The sequence below is a fragment of the Bos taurus genome, chromosome 20, assembly GCF_002263795.3.
Source record: "Bos taurus isolate L1 Dominette 01449 registration number 42190680 breed Hereford chromosome 20, ARS-UCD2.0, whole genome shotgun sequence".
Lineage (NCBI taxonomy): Eukaryota > Metazoa > Chordata > Mammalia > Artiodactyla > Bovidae > Bos > Bos taurus.
In genome coordinates, this window is record NC_037347.1 from 65,710,457 (window position 1) to 65,737,381 (window position 26,925).

A 26,925-nucleotide genomic window follows, 5' to 3' on the forward strand; every position below is an offset into this window, starting at 1 on the left:
AGACAAGTGTGTCTATTCCCACCACATTGATACTAGTTTTTTTCTGGAGGTACTAAACAATGCAACGGGAAAGAAAAGGTGGATTTAAAAATCAGAAAGTGGAGATTCACTTGAAAATGATATTGATTATATACCTGGAAATTCTAAGATTATCAAATGAAAAATTACTAGAAGCAATGAGAAAATTCAAAGTGGCTGGAAGATGCATATTCACTGAAAACCTTCTGAAAACTTTTATCTCAACTTTTTAGAAAAATGTGACCATATCTACTATGTTTTTGCAATGGGGCAAAGAGCCAATGACAGCAGATGTTTAGTTCCCCTACCTATCTGTAAGTGATCCTCAGGAATCCTTGTTGATTGCCGTATGGATGAGAGTTCTGTTTAAATAAGAGTGGAATTCCCATATGTTTCCTCATTCTAAATTCTAGTTTTGCTTTATTTTCCCATGTGTTACCATAAATATCATCCAGGGAGGTATCTCTGTATGTTGCACACCACAGAGCTTAGAAATACCCGAGCACTCAAAAGAAGGGGAACCCCACAGGCTCTGATCTTGGAGAACGCATGGAGGGTCTGTAGCAAGCCATGCAGGAGAGGAGCGGACCTGCTGTCCAGCCACGGGGCTTGGTATTGGAAGTGGGTTGAACAAAGGGCCCCAAGTTATGTCTACTGGGAAACTCAGCATACCACCCCCTTTTTGGAGTAAGGGTCTCTGTGCTGGCAAATGGCATATAGGATGTGCTAAGTCACTCAGTCATGCCTGACTCGTTGCGACCCCATGGACTGCAATCTGCCAGGCTCCTCTGTCCCTGGGATTCTCCAGGCAAGCATACTGGAGTGGGTTGCTATTTCCTCCTCCAGGGGATCTTCTTGATGCAGGGATTGAACCCAAGTTTCTTATGTCTCCTGCATTGGCAGATGGGTTCCTTTCCACTAGCGCCACCTGGGAAGCCGGTACCCAAGGGTCTTTGTAAGTATAATTACATTAAAGATTTTGCTATGAGATCATCAGAGTGATCATCAGAGTGGGCCCTAAAAGCAATGGCCAGGGTCCCAATAAGAGACAGACAGAAGGGAGGCAAGACGCAGAGGCATTAAGAGCAGGCCACGTAAAGATGGAGCAGAGATTGGAGCTCGAAGCCCCAAGCCAGGGTATACCAGGGATTTCTGGCAACTACCAGAAGCTGACACTGTTTCCACTGTTTCCCCATCTACTTCCCATGAAGTGATGGGACCAGATGCCATGATCTTCGTTTTCTGAATACTGAGCTTTAAGCCAACTTTTTCACTCTCCTTTTTCACTTTCATCAAGTGTCAGACTTTATTTTTTTGGGCTCCAAAATCACTGCAGATGGTGACTGAAGCCATGAAATTAAAAGACGCTTACTCCTTGGAAGGAAAGTTATGACCAACCTACATAGCATATTCAAAAGCAGAGACATTACTTTGCCAACAAAGGTCGGTCTAGTCAAGGCTATGGTTTTCCCAGTGGTCATGTATGGATGTGAGAGTTGGACTGTGAAGAAAGCTGAGTGCCAAAGAATTGATGCTTTTAAACTATGGTGTTGGAGAAGACTCGAGAGTCCCTTGGACTGCAAGGAGATCCAACCAGTCCATTCTGAAGGAGATCAGCCCTGGGTGTTCTTGGAAGGAATGATGCTAAAGCTGAAACTCCAGTACTTTGACCACTGCATGCAAAAAGTTGACTCATTGGAAAAGACCCTGATGCTGGGAGGGATTGGGGGCAGGAGGAGAAGGGGACGACAGAGGATGAGACGGCTGGAAAGCATCACCAACTCGATGGATGTGAGTTTGACTGAACTCCAGGAGTTGGTGATGGACAGGGAGGCCTGGCGTGCTGTGATTCATGGGGTCGCAAAGAGTTGGACACGACTCAGCGACTGAACTGAACTGAACCAGAAACTAGGAAAGAGGCACGAAAACCTTCTTTCTCAGAGCCTCCAGGGGACCCACCTCTGCCACAAATTGGTTTTGATTTTTGTGAAATGATGAAGTCCAGAATTAAGAAATTGCTGATGTTGAAAACACCCAACTTTGTGGTAATTTTTTCAGCAGCATCAAGAAGCCAATACAGTATCTCAACTGAGGGGCTGGAGGCGGTCATGCAAAGAGATGGAATTGTATACATGCACATGTCCAGGACCATAAATCTGAGTTGCAGGATGGTCAGATCTGGTGGATTCAGGTACCATTGGCTGAGCAATCCCCAAGGTGGGCTGGGGAACAGAAGTAGGCTTCTCCAGGTAACATGACACTCCAGAGAAAGAGTTCAGGATGTTTAGTTGGCAAGTGATCCTACATACTCCTCCCTCTCACTCCTGACAAGCGGCGAGCTGTGTCTTAGGTTTCCAAAATCAGGTGTTCCATTAACTTACAGAAGCACAGGTCCTCAGGTATTAGCTGAACTTCTGAGCTTCACTCAGCAGTGTAGTGTGGTCTGTGAGCACCTCACCAGGATGGGATTCACTACCTTTAGTCTGCGTAGGACACACCACAGGATGGTCAACCAGACATGACCTGGGCTCTGAGGGTCCTAGATATGTATGATGCAACTTTCGTTCCAGAGATCATTTGGACTTTGATTAACATATATTCTCAAAGTATGTCTATGTTTCCATTTATCTGAGCACTTGTAAAGGTCATTTAGACTTAGCAGAAGACATTACCCCTGCTGCTGCTGGACTGACCAGCCTGACAACAGGTTCTTCCTTATACACCAGGTCATCTAATCAGCACCAAGGCCAGCAACTACCCAGGGAGGCTGGTGCTACTGCTGCCATTTCAGAGATGAGAAAACTGCGTCAACTCAAGACTCAGGTCAAATTTATGCAATGTCACAGTTTGGTTCTCTAGGAAGCACAAGTGAAACACGGCTGAGTGTTTATCAGAAAGTGCCCTTGGGATCAACCCCTAAGTGGAGGGAAGGACTGGGGACCTGGTAGAGGGAGAAGCTGAGCTGGGATGCAGGTCTGAAAACTCCAGACAGACTCACAGACAATCTGGAGCTGAAATTAGAATTGTCCTGCATTGGGCCAAAAGGAGAGAGGACTTATACCCCCACTCAATCAGTTATGGACGTGGGCCACCCATGGAAAGGTTGACCTTGGGCAGGCAGCTCTGTGAAGCTGGGGCAGCCTGGAGACTAAGATATGAAAGTCTGCTGCTAACAATACCCTCAAAGGCTGGACAACCAGTCTTTCTTTGAGAAGGGATCTTGGGATCCATCTTTCAGTCCAAAATGTGCAGCTATAAAGTGGGAGAAACCAAATCCAAACCCAGATTCCACCTGAGACCAAAGTGCTCTCTCTGTCCACCATTCCCTGTTCTCAGCTGTGTCAAGACACTCAGGAGCTGCTGAGGAGACCACAGGTGATGACCCCAGAGTCTGGCCGGCAGGATCTCACAGCTCCCAGTGATAACCGCTCAGTCGTGTCCAACTCTTTGCGACCCCATGCACTGTAGCCCACCAGGCTCCTCTGTCTATGGGATTGTCCAGTCAAGAATACTGGACTGGATTGCCATTCCCTTCTCCAGGGGATCTTCCTGACCCAGGGATTGAACCTGCATCTTCTGCGCTTCCTGCATGGTAGGAGGATTCTTTACCTTTTGAGTCACTGGGGAAGTTCAGGAGGTTGCTGGGTGGAGTTTAATTGAACTGGCTTGACTCCAGCTGGGACCTCCTTCTCACCAGGTACTGTGAGTCTGAAAGTAAAACTCCCAGGGGAGGTAAAAACTGATGTATATTATTCTCAAAGAAGCCATGCTATGATTATTGATGCAAAAATGTATACAAAGTATTAATACATCCCCTTCTTCTGCTCCCAGCTTGTCTAGTCTGCTACACTCCAATAACATAATGAGGGTGTTTTAAGTCTGTCACCATGCAGTTATTCTTATTAACATTGTTTACTAACTGGCTTCTGAGGTGGTGCTCATGGTAAAGAATCCTCTTGCCAATGCAGGAGACATAAGAGACCTGGGTTCGATCCCTGAGTGGGGAAGATCCCTTGAAGGAGGGCATGGCAACCCACTCCAGTATTTTTTCCTGGAGAATCCCATGGACTGAGGAGCCTGGTGAGCTACAGTCCATGGGGTGGCAAAGAGTCAGACAGGATCGAGTGTCTGAGCATTACTAACTGATGCATTAACCATGAACCCGGCCCAGTTAAATCCTTTTCATTTATCATCTCATTCAATCATCTCTGCTGCCCCAGAAAAAAGCCATCATCATTAGTCTCACTTTACATATAAGTAGGAGCATCTTCAGCCCGTCTCTCCTTGAAATGTCTCCCTGTGACTATGTGTACATCCTCTCTCCATTGTACCAATTCCTTGGGCTGCTCTCTACTCTTTAAAGATAGCTTAGAACCACAGGAAAGTTCTCCCCTAAGTCCAGCTGCAGATATATTATTCTCTCAAGTTCACACAACTTAATAGAGTCACCATTTGTTCTGGAAGTACACAGGGAGTCTGTCTTGTGTGACTCCCTATAGGGGTGGCTGAGTTTTTCATTGTCCATTAAGGGTTTTAAATAGCACCACTGATGGTTCATGACTAGAAATCAGTATCTTTCACAGAGCATCCTCAAAAATAAACAGTCGAAACAGACAGAGCCTCAGATCTTTGTGTATCACGCAGCAAACATGCATGGGTTTGTGAAAGTACAAGGAAAGCCACCTGTTAGGATGTCAGTCAGTGGGATGTGCCATTCAGCCAACACTTAATCAGTCTCTAATGAGGAGTCTCATTTGGCATGAATCCATTGCTTTGAATGAACAGAAAGCATAGAACTCAGATGACAAGTTCAAGAAGAGTACAGAGACAGCTGTTGGGTGATTGATGGCATTTTTCATCTTTAGAGAAACCCTTCTTTTCCATGCTCCTTTGATCAAATCTCTGAGACAAACTTAAGAATCTGACAGGGCTTCCCTTTACCTGTTTCTTCTATCCCTTCCCTCAAAACAGTCTTACAAAGTTTGGAAAATAAACCTGGGTCTCACTCTGTCATTACAGTCAAGTAATCACCAACGTGAAGCCTGTCTGTTTCACATTCTCTTTTTTACTGAAGTGCAATTAATTTACACTGTTGTGTCGATTTCAGGGGCAGAGCAAAGTGATTCAATTTATATACTTTTTTCATATTCTTTTCCATTATAGGTTGTTACAAGATATTGAATATAGTTCCCTGTGCTCTACAGTAGGTCGGTATTGGTTATCTATTTCATATATAGGGCTTCCCTCATTGTTCAGTCTGTAAATAATCTGTCTGCAATGCAGGAGACCTGGGTTCAATTACTGGGTTGGGAAGATCCCCTGGAGAAGGAAACAGCAACCCACTCCAGTATTCTTGCCTGGAGAATCCCATGGACAGAGGAGTCTGATGGGCTACAGTCCACGGGGAAGCAAGAGTCAGACATAAATTAGCAACTAAACTACTAGTGTATATCCCTCCCTCCCCCCTTCCCCCTTCGGTAACCACTGTTTGATTTCTATGTCTGTGAGTCTACTTCTGTTTTGTAAATAAGCTCATTTGTATTATTTTTTCAGATTCCACATATAACTGTTATCGTAACTTAGTTTAGCATGATAATCTCTAGGTCCATCCATGCTGTTGCAAATGGCATCATCTCATCTTTTTGATGGCAGACTGATATTCCATTGTATACATGGACCACATCTTCTTTACCAACTTATCTGTGAATGGACATGGATGTTTCCATGTCCTGGCTATTGCAAGGAGTACTGCAATGAACACTGGGTGCATGTACTTTTTTGAATTGTAGTTTTCTCCTGATAAATGCCCAGGAGTAGTATTGCTGGATCATATGGTAGCTCTATTTTTAGTTTCCTAAGGAACCTCAGTACTGTTCTTCCCAGCGGCTGCACCAGTTTCCAATCCCACCAACAGTGTAGGAGGGTTCCCTCAAACGTCCTTAAAATTGCCGGAGCAGTTTTAAATGATTTGGCATCCTTCAGGGCAGTGCTTATTTCTATTCTGCTCTTCACTTTTCCTACCAAACTCTCTGACGGGATGATGCTGTGAAGTTCCTGCCCCTGAGAGGAGAATGGGGTTTATCTGTCCAGCTGGGGGAAGGATGGGAAGGTGAAACCAGGGCAGAACTGTGAAGTGCATCTTGATTTGCTTTAAGACTTAATCACATTAGGTACTTTTCTGTTTTTACTTCTTCTCTATGATTACCCGACTCCTTCCAAATTACAATGTCTCCAGAACAGATAAAGGAGAGCCTGTTAAAATAGCCTATGGATCACGCTCAATCAATAGCTGAATGCAACACAAAATGAACAGTGATACAGTCTCTTTTCCCCGCTTGTGGAAAATATTAATATTGTGAGCTTCTCTAAAGATAAATAGTAGGAACAGAGATCCAAATTCCTAAAAATTATTTTCTTCCATAGCCAGAAACTGGGCAGCTGGTAACCTGCTGTTTTTCCTTTGAGCTCCTCAGATTAGATCCTAAATACAATTTAACTCCAGACTCCAATATACAGTTCCTGAATTATACTGGCAAAGAGTCAGTTATGTAACAAATCTGCATTACTCCCAACTGCACGCGTGCCACAGATAACAGGCTACATTTTCTAATTTAGGTCCAAACTAAAATGTTTTAAATTGTGTCACAACTTAAATACCTTTAAGTATCCACTGCATGAAAGTGTATAAAATTTCTCTGAAAAATGAGTAACCCTGTTGGAAAATCAGTAAGCACTGTTCAGCTTATCTTCTTTAATAAATATGGATTCTTATATAACCTGCTTGCAAAAGAAATCTATATTCAAATTCCTCCCTCTCTCACGAGAAATTAAAACATACAGAAAATGAAAATTCAAACTGTGTTAGGAAGATGCCAGACATAAAACTGTAAGAAACTTAAGTAAATTTCAAACACAAAATGCAATATTGTTAATGTGTAAATAGGGATATTTGGAAATTCCTTGAGGATGGCTCAGTATCCTGCTGTTGGTGATGCTGACCTATAGAAGTTTAGCAAAAGAACCAACACAATGCACATATACAGGGTGAAGTAAGTGCTACATACGGGCGGGCTGCAGGCTGGACCGGGCTCCTGACTGATGGACTAGCTGATCTGTCTAGGGGCAAGACCCTTCCCAGCTCCCTAATCTTGCCTAATGGCTGCATAACTGCCACTCCACCAAGGCCCAAGCAGGGGGTAGGCACCGTGGCATAAGGTGGGAGGTTTCATGTTGTTTTCTGCCTCAGTTTCCCCTTTGCCTGGATACAACTATAAGCAAAAAAAAAAAAAGACTCCTTGCTGCTTTTATGAAACTTTCAGGCAAATGCATGCTATCCTACTGATACAGATAAAATCTGTATTTTCGTGTTAACCAGGAATTGTAAAGAACTTTTGCTGTCTATGTTAAGTTTATGGTAGACAAACAAAGTATCCTTTTTACACAGACAGTACAAAATGGGCTTCTCTGTAAGTCTTCTCTCATATCGAAACCATGCATTCCATTTTTTATTAAGGGAGTCTAAACTCCCTTAAAAAATCTTAGATTCCAGAAAAACTCTTCTTTGAAATCTGGTTCCAAAACAAAGATAGAAAAGACTGAGAAGAAAAGGGGCCAAGAGCAGTGCACAAAGAACCACCAAGAGGAAGCAAAAAGCATCTCTTCCTTTTCCACAGTCACGTCCGTCCAGAACGTACCCACTGTCTTCCTCTTCCTGGCCCAGCCCCTTCCGCTTCCATTCCTGTACTTCTCCTTCCGGCCTGAATAACCGAGGGCAAAGCCCTCAGGTGAGTCGCTGCCAAGATGCATTGGTACCAACAGGTGACGCAGGAAGGAAGCCAAACCCACCGCAGGTGACAAAGCTGGGCTAGGCGTGCAGGGCACCCACAGTGGGCAAAGTCAAGTACAGGGGATGGAGCCTCAGATGGGGGAAGGACAGCCTCACGTGGATAGGGTGTTGGAGCCCGGCAGTGGGACGGCGGGGATGGAGGGGTGAAGGGAGGGAAGCTGGGCCAAGTCACAGGGGAGGGGGAGGGACTGACAGTTGAAACAGGAGACTGGTTGCACACACAGATTCATCGAATAAATGAATACATTAAGAATCACGAGGGCTAAATATTTTTCACTGTTGGACTTCCCTGGTGGCTCAGATGGTAAAGTGTCTGCCTACAATGCAGGAGACCCGGGTTCTATCCCTGGGTAGGGAAGATCCCCTGGAGAAGGAAATGGCAACCCACTCCAGTATTCTTGCCTGGAAAATCCCATGGACAGAGGAGCCTTGTGGGCTACAGTCCGTGGGGTCGCAGAGTCAGACAGGACTGAGCAACTTCACTTTCACTTTTTTTCAAGAGAGCCTCAGTGAAGACAGAAAACTGCCAGGAAATGTACGCTGCATTGGAAATGAAAATACCCATGTGAAGTCATGGTGTTTTCATACGGCAGCAAATATGAAAACTAACTGAGGGGTAGAGCGTGCGGCCTCGCCTTGGAGTCCTGACTCCCCAATGGCAATGGAAGGACCAAAAGCCCATATCCTGCCGCGAAACGTTCTTCACCAAAGAGAACCAGGGCTCCTTGGGGAGATGGCTGACTTCAGAGCCAGAGCAGGGAGGGCTCAAAGTGAAAATGAAGTTGCTCAGTCATGTCCGACTCTTTGTGACCCCATGGACTGTAGTCCATCAGGCTCCTCTGTCCATGGGATTTTCCAGACAAGAGTACTGGAGTGGGTTGCCATTGCCTTCTCCAGGGAGGGCACAAGAGCAGACCAAAATAACTTGTGCTGGAAATTGAGGAAATACTCAAAAAATCAGAGGGACAAGTATCTCGGAGGGACATCTGCAGACCAGGTCTGAGGCCACATGGGCATTAAAATGGGGCTTCCCCAATGACTCACAGGGCAAAGAATCTGCCTACTATGCATGAGACACAGGAGACATGGGTTTGATCCCTGGGTCGGGAAGATTCTCCTAGAGGAGATGGCAACCCACTGCAGTAGTTTAGCCTGGAAAATCCCAAGGACAGAGGAGCCTGGAGAACTACAATCCGCAGAGTCGCGGAGAGTCAGACATGACTGAGTGACTAACACTTTCACTTCACTTCCACATACCATCAATGGATTGCAATGTTCAAAAAATAAAATGAAACAAAAAATGATTAGTAGGGACCCATGTTAAATAAATGCACTGCTTCTTTGGAGCGTTAAAGATAAGGTGACGCTGATCATCAAGGATGGGATGTTATTGTGTAGTCGCTCAGTCATGTGTGACTTTTTTCCAATCCTATGGTCTGTAGCCTGGAAGGTTCATATATCTATGGAGTTTCTCAGGCAAGAACACTGGAGTGGGTTGCCATTCCCTTCTCCAGGGAATCTTCCTGACCCAAGGATCAAACTCAGGTCTTCTGCACTGATAAGGGGATTCTTAACCACTGAGCCACTTGGGAAGCCCCCATCGATGGGTACCTTATTCTTTATATCAGAGCAATATTCTTTATTTTAAATAGTTTTGCTTCAAACAATTACTCCAGAGCAATATAACTATCTACTCTACAGCATTCTGTCTTTTATACACTTTTCATAAAAGGGAGTCCATAAAATGTTTTCCTCACATCACAAACCAGTGTTATTTTTAGGTTCTATTTCTAGCAGTGGCCAAATGTACTTAAAACTCTTCTACTTCATTACTTTGATGTTTACCTATGAACCTTCCATTTGAAAGCCGTTGGCAGAGTCTGCCTTTCTCAGCTCTTGAAATCGCTGTGAAATTGTTTCTGAGGGGATGGAAACCTGACCTTTTATTCTTCTGTTCCTTTCAATGTTATGCTTATATGAAATACTACGGAATGAAGAATTTTTATTCTTTTGTTATTCTAGAATCATCCTATCTCTGCCTGTCCAGCAATAAGAGGTATTTTTCTTTGTTGGTTTTAGAAATTGAGAAAATAAAAACTTAAGATTACATCCTTACCATATATTTTTTTTACCAATGCAAGAAAATAACTGTGCTTAAAAAAAAAACTCAACACAGTACTTGATATCTAAAAGATGCCAGGTTCTTTGCAAATCACTCCTTTTTCCTTTTATTTTAACCCCATTTGATCCTTACAGGCAGGAATCACCATCCTCATCTCCCAGATGTCTTCTCTATTACACCTGCAGCAGCAGACACTTCCTTGATTCATGAAGAGGCAGAAGAAACAGGTACAAAATGTTCAGGGATGTGTTCCAAGGTAACCCGAGACCAGGAAGATGCTGTGAGCTGGGAAATGTTTGTGTGCCCTGTTCCCTGTGTAACCAGGACTTTCCTGCAGTGATTTTTATAGTGTAAACTGGCAAAGCAAATTGTTATTGTTACATAATATTATTACATAAATTATTATGTACTCATTCCTACATAAAACATACCCATCACCCTGACCTGCATGTGACCACCTAAGGTGGAGCTTAATGACTCTACTTAATGGAGGATGAAAGAATGGAATGTATGGGAGGAATGTCCCATGAATATCCTCATGGGAGGCTCCGAAATGGAGGAAAAAAAAAAAAAAAAACAAGTAAAAGCTGAGGCGGAACTCAGGTAAAAAGGAGCATTTCTTTCACCTCTTCCCAGGCATGACTGGATTATTTCTTTTCATAAAACACGCACCTTCTTTCTTTCATTTAATTAGTTACTGACCAGCCGCTGTGTGTGTCTCTGGTGATGCAGGGTACTGATAAGTGTCTAGTCTGCTTGATCACGGGGAAGAAAGTGTTTCCTCCGCTGCCTGGAGTGGACAGTTCTTAGTAAAATCCAAACAAGTCACTGTGAAGCTGACACTCGCAGTGCTAAACCAGGAGCTTTCCCCTCATTCAGTGCCCACCCAGGACGTCTCACAAATGCTCAGCCTACTTTTAACACATGTTTGTTATGAGCACTAGGAGAGGAGTATTGAGAAAAGGGGTCCCTGGAAAGCTTTCCAACTAAGAGCAATTACTACAGACCCAAGGGTAGGTCTCCATTTCCACCTCAAGTTTCCAAATAAAATGTGCCACCAAGTGAAGGACAAACTGGTTTCTCAGACCCACAGGGCTCAAGAGACCCACATCTAAAATCCCCTTTTCAACAACACTGCTGATCGTAACCACTCCTTTCAGATCCACTGCGTTCTGAACACAGGCTGCATTTGTTACATTTGACTCCAACAGAGCAAAATAAAACATGCTTTTTATAGGTTAAAAAAAGAGACTGTTAAGAATAAGCCCAAAAACACTGCCCCTCCTGTTTACAACTGTACACAACAGGAAATTAAATGGCTTTTTAAATGCTTTCAACTAATTAAATAGAAAGGCTTCGTGGAAATGCCATTTAGCACTAAAGCTAAATTTTCTGCTGAAGCATTTTAAGAAATTATTTTGTATGTCCTTGGGCTTGCCAGAGGATTAAGAAATAGAGAACTCTTTTGTCCTCTATAAAGACGGGGCTTTGGATATCTCTCAGAGAGGGAGATGGGAGGGAATCATGAATTTAATTATATAAGTTGCTTCACTCTAAAAATAAGAGTGCTAAATTATAACGCATAATAACAGCTTTTAACAATCAATCAGCAAAATGGAACTGCCATTTCCAATTTTCGCCATTGCCGATTGCTAAGTGACTGCCGATTCCACCCGCAGAGGGGGCGGGGAACTGGCTACCCATTAGCAATACTCAGAGTCAGTGTTGGAGAGCAGACCTGGGGCGCCTGCCAGGCACTAGCCAACAGTCACACCTGGGGCAGGTGTGTGGTGCTTCCCCCATCCCCGGAGGGATGGGGAAGGTCCCGTGCAGAGGTGGAGGTGCACCTACCTGCCAGACCAGGTGCTCCTTGGCCCCTGGTGTTGCAGACAGGCAGACGCTCAGCACGATGGTGTGAGAAGAGGAGGTGAGGACGCTGGCGATGATGGCATCTCGCATGTTGAAGGGCAGCATGGTGTACACCACGAAGATGATGAAGAGGAAGAACGACACCTGCAGGTGGGGAAGAAGGGCAGTGAGAGTCACAGAGCATCCCTGTTCCTAAGGTTCCCTCTCTCCTTCCCATTATGGCTTCACAGACCCCCAGGAACCACCACCATTCAAGAAACGATATTATGACAGAACAAGAAGGCAGGTGCAAACAGCTCCACTGGGTCCCAAGAAAGGACTAACTGTTGTGATGGAGGGGGAAAAAGGTTATTTTTCAAAATTTGGGGGTTTTCAGTTTCAACATCCAAATCACTGCAGACATTAGGTGAATCTGAGCACCTCATGGGCATGGATGCAAAGCTGGTTCTAAACTCTCAGGATTTAGTATCTGTGCTTCAGAACACATATCAGGACTCTCTACATTTTTTTAATCACAGCACTTTAAGAATAGACCCAAGGAGAATGGATGGCTGCCACCTGTGGGGAGTTAGTTGAAGTAGATACAAAGAGCAAGAACGTGAAATTAATAAGATAAAGCAGCTCAGAGGTGATTCCCCGAGAGGGAATCTCAAAGATTAAACACACAATTACTATATGACCCAGCAATTCCATTCCTAAATGTATACCTTAGAGAACTGAAAACAAGTACTCAAGCAAATACATGTACACACACATGCTCATAACAGCAATATCCACAATACTCAAAAGAAGGAAACAACACAAATGCTCATCTAAAAATGAAAGGATAAATGACATGTGGGCCGTGCATACAATGGAATACTATTCAGCCCTGAAAAGGAAGGCAGTACCAATACAGGCTACAATGTGGATGAGTCTCAAAGGCATTAGGTTAGGTGAACACAGCTAGGGCAAAAGAGCCCTTACTGTATGAGTCCACTTACAGGAAGTATCCAGAATAAGTAAATTTATATACAGAAAGCAGGGGCTGTGGCAAGGAGGAATGGGAATTAACTTCTCAATAGGCAAAGGGCTTGATGAGAATGTTCTGGAAACTAGACAGAGCTGGATATTGCACACACTGTGAATGCACTAAAAACCACTGAATTCTTTCCTTTAAAGTGGCTAATTTATGTTATGTGAATGTCACCTCAATAAAAAAAAAAAATCAATGTGAAACAGCTTAGAGGAAAGTTTGGAATGGAAAAGAAAATGGTTTAGTAGGTAATAAAATAGGCCATTTTCATTACAAAAGCAGCAGAACATCAAAAGGGATACACAGGTGATAAATCAAGTGGAAAAAAGACCAGACTGAAGTCAGAAAAACAGGGAGCATGAGGATTTGGTGAGCGTCGTTCAGGACACAGGTCTTCACCCTAAAAGCCAGTGAGGCTAAGGAAAGAGCTTGTCCCACTGTTACAGGATGACCCGGGTTACTCTGATGTTGTTGTTTAGTCACTCAGTCATGTTTGACTCTTTGCGACCCCATGGGCTGTAGCCCACTAGGCTCCTCTATCCATGAGATTTCCCAGGCAAGAATACTGGAGTGGGTTGCCAGTTCCATCTCCAGGGGGTCTTCCCAACTCAGGGATGGAACCTGAGTCTCCTGCATCTCCTGTATTGCCAGGTGGATTCTTTACTGCTGAACAACGAGGGATGCCCTCAGGTTACTTTAAGGATCCTGAAGCCCAACACAGTGGGAAGGACACAGAGCCGGGTCAGAGCTGTTCTGCAGGAGTTCGTATGGTGTGAATTCACATGAAGGACATGGACGATAGTCTCTGCTCTGGATTTAACAAAGAGAAGCCTGGGTGGACACCAGGTGCGATTCCCCTCCTGCAGTCACGGGACCTTGTAACAAGCATTACAGTCAAGAAGTAACTGTGCAGATTCTCTTAGGCAGGGTGTCAGCCTCAGCACTACTGATACCTGAGGCTGGAGAATTCTTCATGATGGACACTGTGCACTGCAGGATGTGAGAGCAGCATCCACAGCCTTGACCCACTAGACGCCAGTAACATCCCGCCTTCAGAGCTGTGACAACTGACATGTCTCCCGCCCTCGTCAGGAGTCTTCCAGGGCATAACACTGCCTCTGTGAGAACCACTAAGCTACAGGGGAAAGTTTTTTCCAAGAATGAGAAAAACAACTGCTGCCCAATCCCAGCTCAATGAGAAAGTTAAACCTACTTTGGGATCCATAATATCCAGCAACTTTACAGGAAAGACTTTCAATCAAGGTATTTTTATTTCTACATGTAGGATTTATGCCAAATCTTCATATCCTACGTGTGTGCTAAGTCACTGCAGTCATGTCTGACTCTTTGTGACCCTAAGGACCATAGCCTGCCAGGCTCTTCTGTCCATGGGATTCTCCAGGCAAGAATATTGGAGTGGGTTGCCATGCTATAAGAGGTATTAAACTAATGTTTTCAGGTATCAAAATTGACAATTACAAAGGCAAACTTCTTTGGCAACTACGTGTTTTTCTTCTAATGCAAAATCCTTTAGTATTTCTTTGAAATTAACAAAACTTTTGAACAGCTTAATTTTGGACAGCTTTTAAACTCGAATGTGATTTCAGTTAATACACACTCTGCTAACAGTTTGAGCTTTGAAATGCAAGCACGCAGCAAGCTTATCTGCAGTAACCAAATGGAAAAAATAGAGGCGGTTGGTTTTCCCAATACATATGGTTGCTCCTGTTATTCACTTTGGGATGACAAAATGAAACTGTTAAAGGTCAACTAAGCAAGCCATATTCAATCAAGTTTTGGATTTTAGTGGCAGCATTTCAGGAGCCAAGTTTTGGGAGCTCAGGGGGTGATGCCCAGCTGCATTCAGCAGACTGGAGGGAGAGAGCCTAGTACCATTTTAAGACCCATGGTGGGACAGTCCTCACTTTTTATTAATCCCAAAGGACTCCATTTTTTTTTTTTTTTAGCCTGGTTTCCAAAACAACTTCAAATAGGGCCATATGTAAAACCACAATGGATCTGGCACACCTACAAAAGTGGGTGGGTATAAACTCCAAAATGTTGAATGCAGGCACTTGGGTTCCATGTTACCATGGGGACATTTCTGCCACTGATTCCCCTTGGATGTGTCTCTGTCCAAAGCCTGAAAGGAGAGGAGGACCAATCTAGTTCTGGACACTGCAAAGAAACCCACATGAGCACCGGATCTGAAGAGACAGCCCTCATCTCAACAGAATCATTTCGAGAGTTTCTCTTAACTCTGGTCCAGCATCCACCTTTTGCAAGACATGTGTTATCTTCCCCTTGAAGGTCCACTTGACTTTCAAGCTCCACAAGTTTCAAACCTACTATGAAACTGTCCTTTATGTTCTTAAACCTGTTCCTCTTACCTGATAACTCAGTTCGAATCAGGATGCCTTCCTCTCCAATCAATCCAGGCATCAACGTTTGAGAATCAGTTCTGACAATTGTTCACATACATACTTAAAAAAAAGAAAACCTTCTGACTACCGAACTCCAGCATGTGGCATCTGACTGCTCCTCTCTGCTGTCATGGCCACGAGGCGGGCTCAATACCTTTCCATTCGGTAGGAAACCCTCTTCCACAATTTCCCTCTCTATTCTCCCCAAAGAAAGCATCCTTCCTCCCTTCTGCCCATTCCATCCCTTCCTCCCCACTCCCGGCAATCATCAGGACTCTTTTCCAGACAGTTCTACCTCTCCTCCTTCTCAGCATCAGTAGAGATGCATTGAGCATTTCTTTGAAATTAGCTGAGGCCATATGATTTGCTTTGACAAGTGAAGCATAACCAGAAATGATTCATGTCCTTTGTGGGTGGAAACTTTAAAACCAAATGCACCTTTTCCCAAGTCCCTTCCCTCCCTGGCAATCGTGGAAACATGACATTGGATGAAGCTCCTCCCAGTCTTGGTTGCAAAGGAAGGACAAAGCCCCTCAACTGACCCACCTGGGTCTGTGAGCATGTGAGTGAGTAATTACCCTTGATGGTGGCAAGACCTGGGCCCCTAAGCACAGCCTGGATGGTCCTGACTGATACCAAGCTCATACAGACACATACATACACACTTGCACACATGCATGCACACACATGAGAGGTTTTATTGATGGATTAAGTGGGATGCTCTTATATGAATTACTCTGAAATTTGCTTATATCACTGAACTATACATACACCATAGGCATCTTTCCAAGCCTATAGGAGTGGATACATTATTTACTTTTTCAGGTTAGTTCAGTTCAGTCGCTCAGTTGTGTCCAACTCTTTGTGACCCCATGGACTGCAGCACAGCAGGCCTCCCTGTCCATTACCAACTCCTGGAGTTTACTCAAATTTAAGTCCATTGAGCCGGTGATGCCATCCAACCATCTCATCCTCTGTCATCCCCTTCTCCTCCCGCCTTCAGTCTTTCCCAGCATCAAGGTCTTTTCCAATCAGTTAGTTCTTCACATCAGGTGACCAAAGTATTGGAGCTTCAGCTTCAACATCAGTCCTTTCAATGAACACCAAGGACTGATCTCCCATAGGATGGACTGGCTGGATCTCCTTGCAGTCCAAGGGACTCTCAAGAGTCTTCTCCAACACCACAGTTCAAAAGCATCAATTCTTCAGTGCTCAGCTTTCTTTATACTCCAACTCTCACATCTATATATGATTACTGGAAAAACTATAGCCTTGACTAGACAGACCTTTGTTGGCAAAGTAATGTCTCTGCTTTTTAATATGCTGTCTAAGTTGGTCATAACTTTCCTTCCAAGGAGTAAGCGTCTTGTAATTTCATGTCTGCAATCACCATATGCAGTGATTTTGGAGCCCCCCAAAAATAAAGTCAGCCACTGTTTCCCCATCTATTTGCCACGAAGTGATGGGCGTGGATGCCATGATCTTAGTTATTACCAGTAGCAAAATATCCCATAGAAATGGATGCACCACACGACTCCAGAATTTCCTTACAGACTAGCACTGCAGCATGATAGGAAGCCCCAACTGCTGAAGTAATGCTCTCACAGGTCTACTTCCCACCAGCGTCCTCCCTTCTTTAATCCAGCCCACATACAACTGCTGGACTGGTGATTCTGAGTGCGGAAGTCTGTTCATGTTTTCCTTAGATCACATTTCCTCAGGCTCACCCTGTGCTCTGAACACTTCTCTCCAAGGTTTCTTGTGATCACAGAGTCACATGGAAACCTTATGGTCTGGAGGTGTTTTCATCCTCGCCCCCACCCTGCTCTGCAAGCATCCTCTGCTCCGGCCCACCCAAATCATCCCCTCACTGTGAGCCTGGGGTGCTCCTGCCTCTAGGTCTGCCATTCCCCATTCTCAGATGGTCCTGTCTCCTCTTCTTGATCCGTTGAAATATCACCTCTTTCTAGACCCAGTGCATATACAGACTGTTACATTTCTCCGACAGTCTCCAGCGGCTCCCTGTCTCACTCAGAGGCAACTCCCAAGACCTGGCAACGTCCCGCCCATCCTCTTGTGGCCGCCCTGCCCTCCACTCTGCCTGCCTCCGCCTGCCCTTGCTTGCATCCAGCATCTACGGCCTCCTGACTGCTTCTGGGGTTTGCCAGGGATGTTGCTGTGGTCCCTCTCCCAGGCTCCCTCCTCTCACTCAGATCTCTGATCAAGTATCTATCATTCTACCTACTAGGCTTCCCTGGTGGCTCAGACAGTAAAGAATCTGCCTTCAATGCAGGAGACTCGGGTTCAACCCCTGGGTCGAGAAGATCCCCTGGAGAAGTGAATAGCAAACCACTCCAGTATTCTTGCCTGGAGAATCCCATGGACAGAGGAGCCTGGTGGGCTACGCCCCATGGGGTTGTGAAGGATCAGACACGACTGAAGCAACTTTCACTTTCTCTTACCTACCCGCCTTCAGGGACTGCCCTGCACAAAACAGCAACTCCACTCCTTCCACACCCTGGTCCTCGTCACCTGCTTTACTTGTTTATACCTATTTGTTGTTGCTGTGGTTGCTAAGTTGCGTCCCACTCTTTGAAACCCTACAGACTGTAGCCCGCCAGGTTCCTCTGTCCATAGGATTCTTCAGGCAAGAATACTGGAGTGGGTTACCATTCCCTTCTCCAGGGATCTTCCCGACCCAGGGATTGAACTTGCATCTACCACTTCTCAGGCGCTGGCAGGCAGATTCTTTACCACTGAGCCACCTGGGAAGCCCATAACACCAGCAGTTCTGAATTTGTTCATTTTCTCCCTCAGTGAAGCTAGATGACATCATAAGGGTAGGAACTTGTTTCACTCACAGCAGAGACCCAGTGCCTAGGCCCCCAGTGGTGGGCACCACCTCGTAGGTGCTCCATGAATATTTGCTGTCGGCATGAAAACCTCTATTATACATCCCGATATGACCACAACCACATTCACACTATTCGCATCTGCTCACCCCATGCATCTCTAAAGACATCTCCCCATCTTCCTTGATCCAATTGACCTTGCCATGAACTCACCTAGACCAGTATATTTTATCTTGTTCTTTGATCATACTTTACATAAAGATTACTTTGAGTCACTATTACATTTTTTTTTAGTGTGAATATATTTTTAGTGTAAAACGGTCTTTAATTGGGAAATCCTTAGTCACCGATTTTTAGCGCTAGTGCATCAGTGTGTGTTAAGGCTTCTTTGAGCGTCCCTTTTATGATCACCCTGGTTTTCAAGTTTAACTTTCTCCTCTTTCTTTCTCAAGGTCTTCCCAAAGGAGAGGGGTTCATATCTGGATATACAGATCTCCTATACGTATGTGTGAGCATACACACATGAAGGCATTATGCTGGTGAGATAAATCATATAAAGAAAGACACCGATGTTTTGTTTATATGTACGATATCACTTCTGGGTGGAATGTAAAAATTCCAACTTGTAGAAACTGAGTGGAATGGCGGTTCCCAGAAGCCAGGGTGGAGAAACGGGGAGACGTTTGTCAAAGGATGCAAAACATGCAGTTCAAGGGTAAGTAGGTCCTCGGGAAATAAGCACAGTATTGTGTTTACAGTCCACAACACTGTATTACAGACATCAAAGTCATGGAGAAAGCAGATCTTAGATGTTCTCATCACAAAGAGAGAATGACAGTTATAGGACGTGGTGGAGGCATCAGCTAACGCTCTGGCGGCACTCAAAGGGCTCTGTTAATGTTCGATCTGACCTGTCGCTCCTCCTCTGTGTACATCCCACCACTGGCTTTCTACAAGACGAAGAAACACGCAAAGCCCTCGGCATGCCGATAGGGTTTCCTGCTGATCTGCTCTGGCTGAAGCCCCAACCTCATATCTCCCCAACTCCCATCACCCCATGTTCACGGAACCTCCATACTGGTCCCACTGAAGTTCCTGCAACACCTCGGGGCCTCCGCACTTTCTTTTCTCTTGCCCCAAGTGTTCTTCCTTGATCTTCCCTTGGCTGGCCGCTTTTTGTCATCCAAGCCTTACAGCTCAAGCATCACCTTCCAGAGAGAAGCCACCAACCTCCCATCTAAAATAACATCCCCATCCATCCTCTAGCTAGTCACCCTGCTGAACAACCTCCTCTCATTATTGGAATTTGAACCCTTATATTTATATTTAACGAGGATGCCTGAGAGTAGAGGACCATCACAGCTGCCTGAAAGGCCCTCGTCCGTGAAAGTCAAACCAGTGCCGCCGAGCACGCAGAGTCAGCTGCATGCTCGGTGCATTTGCTAACCTGTGGGTGTCTGACGACTTCTGCCTGGGTGTACTCACAGTCTTGACTGTCTGTCCTTCCAGTTTGGGGAAGTGCAAACCTCTCTGGCACATCCATTATTCTCCAGACTAGTGACGACCCTGAACCAGCTCTTGCTTTGCAGGGTTCAGATACCTGCTAACTGTGGGCCTTGCACCTAATGCAGCCTCACCTGAGAGCTTGCTAGAAGAGTGGGCACTTGAGCCCCAGAAGTTTACTGCATCTGACTTTGTATCCTCACCCTGTTACCAGGTGGCATGCCTGGAGCCACACAGATCTGATGGGCCCTGGGTGCGTTCAGCGGTCAGCATTACTCTCACTTTTGTGGCAATGACTACAGAGAATTTCCAGTACGCTGACTACATGGAGACACTAGACAAGGTCAAAGCCTCCTGCTAAACAGACACTGATTTAATCAACGAATCAGTGAACTATGAATAATTACTTATCTTCACCTTGGTTACTAGATTTTATTTCTTGAAGTCTCCAGACCAATTTTATTTTAAAATAAAGATCAATTTAAGAAATGATTTCCAGCTTCACTTCTACTACATAAGCCAAAAACCCCAGGCCAGCAATTACTGCTGACATGTGACGTCTGGGCCATTTGACACACCTTTCTCCTTGTGGTCACTGCCCAGTTCTGCTGTTTTGATTTTCTAGTTGGAATCTCTCGTTTCAGAGGAAGGAACTGAACTGTCCATTTGAGTCATCAAGTTGTATCTCTCATTGAACTCTGCATAGTTCAAGGAGAACTCCATCTTACTATGAAAAATATGCTTAGAAGTTCTAGGAAATTAACTCTATGCTATTCTAAAACATCCTTAATGACCATCCTTCAGGATAAAAACTCTGGGACACCTTGAAGACTCAATGATAGAAAAGCTTTTATTTTTCTTCCAAAGATATTTTTGGCCAAGAATATTTTCTGCATATCAACTCCATCTTTACAGAATATGAAAACATTTCTTTAAATGTTATATTATTAAGGGAAAGAATGCATATTATGTTCCTTGATGGAATGCCTGGGCTCCAAAGAGTACTGATGAAATCATGAATCACAGGGTAGCTTTCATTCTTCTGCTGAAAATGTTATTCAGAGTTAAGAGAGATTAATGACGGAATCAGAGGTAAAACAATAACCTTCACTGTGCCTTTTTTTTTTAATTTAAAATAGGTGGGAGGTATATCATACATTTTTAAAAGCATGAACAAAGAGAATAGTAAGATGTAGAAAAAAAAAAAAAAAGCCTGGTATCCTAGGGGAACAAAAGCAGAGTGCTGTCTTCGCCAGCCCTGTCTGTCCAAATCCTCAGCTCCTACTTTGAGACAGTGATGACTAACGCAGTTTCCTAATTTCCCTTCCACGGTCCCTTCTGTTTCTCCTGTTTTCTTGTTTGGACCTGGGTATCCATCTACGTATATGTTTCTTCTTCCTTTCTTCATCATTCACATATTCACTGATTCACCAGTATTTAACTCTACAATATACGAGGCATTTTGTTCGCTATCAGGGATAATATGCGGTCCTTGCTCTTAAAACAGGTCACATCCCTGGAAGTGAAGGATAATCTCCAAATTTGTTCATTTGTTTCCTGACTGACACTCACATAAAGGCAGCAGGGTCTGTCTGCAAGTCTGATTTGTTTAGAACTAAAAATTTGTTTTTTTATACCGTTCATGGGGTTCTCAAGGCAAGAATACTGAAGTGCTTTGCCATCCCTTCTCCAGTGGACCACGTTTTGTCAAACCAACCTACACAGCATATTAAAAAACAGAGACATTACTTTGCCAACAAAGGTCTGTCTAGTCAAAGCTATGGTTTTTCCAGTAGTCATGTATGGATGTGAGAGTTGGACTATAAAGAAAGCTGAGCACCAAAGAATTGATGCTTCTGAACTGTGGTGTTGGAGAAGACTCTTGAGAGTCCCTTGGACTGCAAGGAGATCCAACCAGTCCATCCTAAAGGAGATCAGTTCTGTGTGTTCATTGGAAGGACTGATGCTGAAACTGAAGCTCCAACACTTTGGCCATCTGATGCGAAGAACTGACTCATTGCAAAAGACCCTGATACTGGGAAAGATTGAAGGCGGGAGGAGAAGGGGATGATAGAGGATGAGGTGGTTGCATGGCATCGACTTGATAGACGTGAGTTTGAGCAAGCTCTGGGAGTTGGTGATGGACATGGAAACCTGGCGTGCGGCAGTCCATGGGGTTGCAAAGAGTCAGACTCGACTGAGCGACTGAGTTGAACAGAAAATTTTATTTTGAACTAAAATACCAGACTTCTCTGGTGGCACAGTGTAAAAGAATCTGCCTACCAATGCAAGGGACACATGTTCAACCCCTGGTCTGGGAGGATTCCACATGCCCCTTAGTTTAGGGCAACTACACCCACGGGCCACAGCTTCTGAAGCCCACGCTCCCCAGTAAGAGAGGCTACTGCAGTGAGAGACCAGCGCGGCACACCTAGAGAGCAGCCCTCCAAAAGCAGCGAAGACTTAGCAGAGTCAAAAGTAAGACAAATAAAATAAAAAAACTGTAATCCTCCTGTACTTAGCAAGCTGCTTTGTCTGAATGTGAGCCACCAGCCTTGTCATTAAAGCATTTATGTGGTGTTTCTTGTGTCTGGAAAACAGTACAGTGTTTCCACACCATCCTCCTGTTTCCCAGAGCACCTCTTCAGTTTTTTAAAGGTTTGTTCCTCATGGTGGTCACCTGGTCAAGATAACGAGAACACAGGGCACCTTGAACTTGGCTCAGTTAGGCTCAGTTTCCTAACATAGGCGACGTGGACACAGTTCTTTCTTCTCACCTCGCCCTTGCCATGGAGATGAGTAGCTGGAGTATTCATCTCTACCCCACTGACTTTGGACTTGGTCATGAGACTTACTTTCAGTAATGAGAAAGTGTGCTGAAGTGACAGCTACCTGTTCAGAATGGAGGCTTTCAGAGGCTTCAGTTCATGTGTCTTTGTTGTGTCTTGAGAGATCTTTTCTGCACTGCAGACTCTCCAGTCCTGGCACGCAGGCTCAGTGGATGTGGTGTGCAGGCTTAGGTGTTTCAAGGCATGGGGGTCTTAGTTTCCTGACCAGGGGTTGAACCTGAGTCTCCTGCATTGCAAAGTGGATTCGTGACCACTGGAACACCAGCAAAGTTCCCGACCTGCCCTTTTGGATGTCTGGTTTTCCACAACGAGAAGTTCGTGGTCCAGAAAGACAAAGCTCTTTCAACTGAGTCTGGGTTATAGATCTGAGCCTAAAACAAAGTCTGGAATATTCCCTACCTGCCGAGTCTGGGGAGCGCCAACAGAGATCAGACAAATCCCACCCCTTCAGATAGTGAGTATGAAAAAGAAAATATGCTATTACTGCTACAAGCCACTTGGATTTATTTGTTATTCAGAATTATCAGAGCAGAAACCTGACTAATACAGCAACTGGTATCATAAATGATGTTCTACTCTAATGAAAACCTCAAATATAGGTCACTGCCTTTGGGACTTCCAAAGACTTCTTATGTTAACCTATTGGCAAAATAATTGGTAAGCATGGCTTCTAAGAAAACCATTTCCCAAGATGCCCAGGCTTCATAAGGTCTTGGAATTGCATGAAAAAGTCTTTAGAAACAACAGAAAAAAGAACTGGGAACAGGTAGAACATTTCCAGAAATAACTGTTAGTGTGCAGAAAGAACGTCATCCAACTTAGAATCAATATTTTGATGATCCCAAGATACACGACAAACAAGACCTATTGACAAGTGTTTTCTTATCTTACAATTAGGAAGATGCAGGTGCTGAGGGATTAAGTATTTTGCCCAGTCATAAAGCAACATAAAAACAAGCCATGATCTTCCTGCTGAAGCTAAAATGTTATTTCATCCTAATCCCTGAAGGTGAACAGGGCAACATAAGGTGAGCGTCTCTGAGTGTCAGGGGTGTTCATGTTATTCAAAATAAAAAAGAACCTTGTGCATCCATCTGCTCTACCGAAAGAGCTTGTTCTAACACCAGGAAGTCCTTTTCCTTGAAAATTATTTTTCTCATCGAATGCAAAGAAAGAAAACAGGAAGGTCATTTGGAAGCAATCAGGCAAAATGATGTCCATTAGAAATCATCTGCTCACTCTTGCTAGTTATTAATACATGATTAGAAAAAATAATGTGCTCCTTGATGATTTTTAAATCATTTTTTTCAGAAGGTCATGAATAAATTTCTACTTTCTAAGCTTATATTTTTACAAAAGTGACTCTGTGAACATTTTCATCTCTCCATGGCTCCCTTTTTGTGTGTACCAGAATGGACCAGGAGCCCACCCTGCGCGTGAAGGACTTCTCATCCTTCTAATCTGGCAAGTGGGTATCAGACAGTCAAGAACACATATCACAAACTCAACCTTTCCTATTTCAGTTATATGGACTTCACTTTCATTAACTCTCTGGTTTAAATTATACAGTACGCCACCATTAAAACAGCACTGATTATAAGGTCATATGCTCACAGACAGTCACAGCCTTGAGTAGCTAGTGTTACAAAATAGACAGCAGTGCACTTCCACTTTGAGTAATTGCAGGAGTTAAAGTAAGAATACCCAGACAATTCCATTAATAGACTTAATCAATCAAATATGACATACTGGCCCCTTTTAAACCAGCTGTTTGGGTAAAAATAACTGCAGTCTTAATTTGTTCATCTTTTTTTCTTTCTACTCAAATGTCAGCTGCTTCATTCTATCTTTACCTCCAGCCCTTAAGGAACTCGGATAAGGTCTCCACCGTTTGTGTTCCCAGTTTATGATAACCTAAATTTTGCATGTATGTATACTTTGAAGATTTAAAACATTGACTTTTCTATAGAGGGCTTCCCAGGTAGCATAGTGGTAAAGAATCCACCGGCCAATGCAGGAAACACAAGAGATGTGCATTCAATCCCTAGGTCAGAAAGATCCCCTGGGATAGAAAATGGCAACCCACTCTAGTATTTTTGCTGGAAATCCCACGGACAGAGGAGCCAGGCAGGCTACAGTCCATGGGGTCTCAAAGAGTCAGACACAGCTGAACACAGCAGAGCAGCATAGCTTATCTACAGAAAAACTAAAAACTGTTCTGCTACCCTCTATCTGTATGAACTGGCCACATTTCTCAGGGTACATCCTTAAACAATCTATTAAAAAATTGTTTTCTCTTTTAAAGTTCCTCCAATTGTTTAGACAAAGACAGTACGGAGGAGTTCCCATCATACTAGGCTGAATCTATGGCTAATGGGTTGTGCCATAAGCAAGTACTACCTTAATTCTACTTAGTAAAGGAAAATACTGTTGCATGAAACAATGTAGAAAAGCAGTATCACTGCTTCAGTAGTAGGTGTTCTGTAGAAGATAAGGTGTCCTGGAAAATCACTTTGAATAATATTATTTTACAAGAACAACAATAACAACCAAAAAAAAAAAAAAAACCCATAAGGTCTTCATAAAAACATAAAATGTTATGTAAACGGGCTTTTATTTATATTCGCTGTTTTGGTCTTTATGAATATTCATGCCCAAATTCTTTTGAAACATTACATTTATTTAATCTGAAAGGCCAGTGCTTCAAATGAGAAAAACTCATGTGGGGAAAAGAAGTGAATTATTCATCTAAAAACAAATATTGTTTGGTGACACCATTTTCTTTTTTTTTTTTTTTTGAATTTCAAATTTTATTTCATGTTACAAATGTTAGCTTTGTAAATTTAGCCCTGCCTCACATACCCTATACTTAGCTTTCTTTTTTTTTTAATTTATTTTTTTTAATTTTATTTTATTTTTAAACTTTACAATATTGTATTAGTTTTGCCAAATATCGAAATGAATCTGCCACAGGTATACATGTGTTCCCCATCCTGAACTCTCCTCCCTCCTCCCTCCCCATACCATCCCTCTGGGTTGTCCCAGTGCACTAGCCCCAAGCATCCAGTATCCTGCATCGAACGTGGACTGGCGACTCGTTTCATACATGATATTTTACATGTTTCAATGTCATTCTCCCAAATCTTTCCACCCTCTCCCTCTCCCACAGAATCCATAAGACTGTTCTATACATCAGTGTCTCTTTTGCTGTCTCATACACAGGGTTATTGTTACCATCTTTCTAAATTCCATATATATGCGTTAGTATACTGTATTGGTGTTTTTCTTTCTGGCTTACTTCACTCTGTATAATAGGCTCCAGTTTCATCCACCTCATTAGAACTGATTCAAATGCATTCTTTTTTTTTTTTTAATTTTATTTTATTTTTAAACTTTACATAATTGTATTCGTTTTGCCAAATATCAAAATGAATCCATCACAGGTATACATGTGCTCCCCATCCTGAACCCTCCTCCCTCCTCCCTCCCCATACCATCCCTCTGGGTCGTCCCAGTGCACTAGCCCCAAGCATCCAGTATCGTGCATCGAACCTGGACTGGCATCTCGTTTCATACATGATATTTTACATGTTTCAATGTCATTCTCCCAAATCTTCCCACCCTCTCCCTCTCCCACAGAGTCCATAAGACTGTTCCATACATCAGTGTCTCTTTTGCTGTCTCGTACACCGGGTTATTGTTATCATCTTTCTAAATTCCATATACATGCATTAGTATACTGTATTGGTGTTTTTCCTTCTGGCTTACTTCACTCTGTATAATAGGCTCCAGTTTCATCCACCTCATTAGAACTGATTCAAATGAACTCTTTTTAATGGCTGAGTAATACTCCATTGTGTATATGTACCACAGCTTTCTTATCCATTCATCTGCTGATGGACATCTAGGTTGCTTCCATGTCCTGGCTATTATAAACAGTGCTGCGATGAACATTGGGGTACACGTGTCTCTTTCCCTTCTGGTTTCCTCAGTGTGTATGCCCAGCAGTGGGATTGCTGGATCATAAGGCAGTTCTATTTCCAGTTTTTTAAGGAATCTCCACACTGTTCTCCACAGTGGCTGTACTAGTTTGCATTCCCACCAACAGTGTAAGAGGGTTCCCTCTTCTCCACACCCTCTCCAGCATTTATTGCTTGTAGACTTTTGGATCACAGCCATTCTGACTGGCGTGAAATGGTACCTTATAGTGGTTTTCATTTACATTTATCTGATAATGAGTGATGTTGAGCATCTTTTCATGTGTTTGTTAGCCATCTATATGTCTTCTTTGGAGAAATGTCTATTTAGTTCTTTGGCCCATTTTTTGATTGGGTCATTTATTTTTCTGGAGTTGAGCTGTAGGAGTTGCTTGTATATTTTTGGATTAGTTGTTTGTCCATTGCTTCATTTGCTATTATTTTCTCCCAT

General features: G+C 43.6%; 1 protein-coding gene across 1 annotated transcript in view; it reads right to left on the minus strand.

Moving 5' to 3' along the window:
* ADCY2 (adenylate cyclase 2) overlaps window positions 1-26,925 on the minus strand; it is a 454,379-nt gene that overhangs the window by 321,754 nt on the left and 105,700 nt on the right. Inside the window, exon 3 of the mRNA XM_024981538.2 lies at window positions 11,838-11,999. Within this exon, the coding sequence (XP_024837306.1) occupies window positions 11,838-11,999 (162 nt within the window). The remainder of the gene's footprint in view (window positions 1-11,837; window positions 12,000-26,925) is intronic.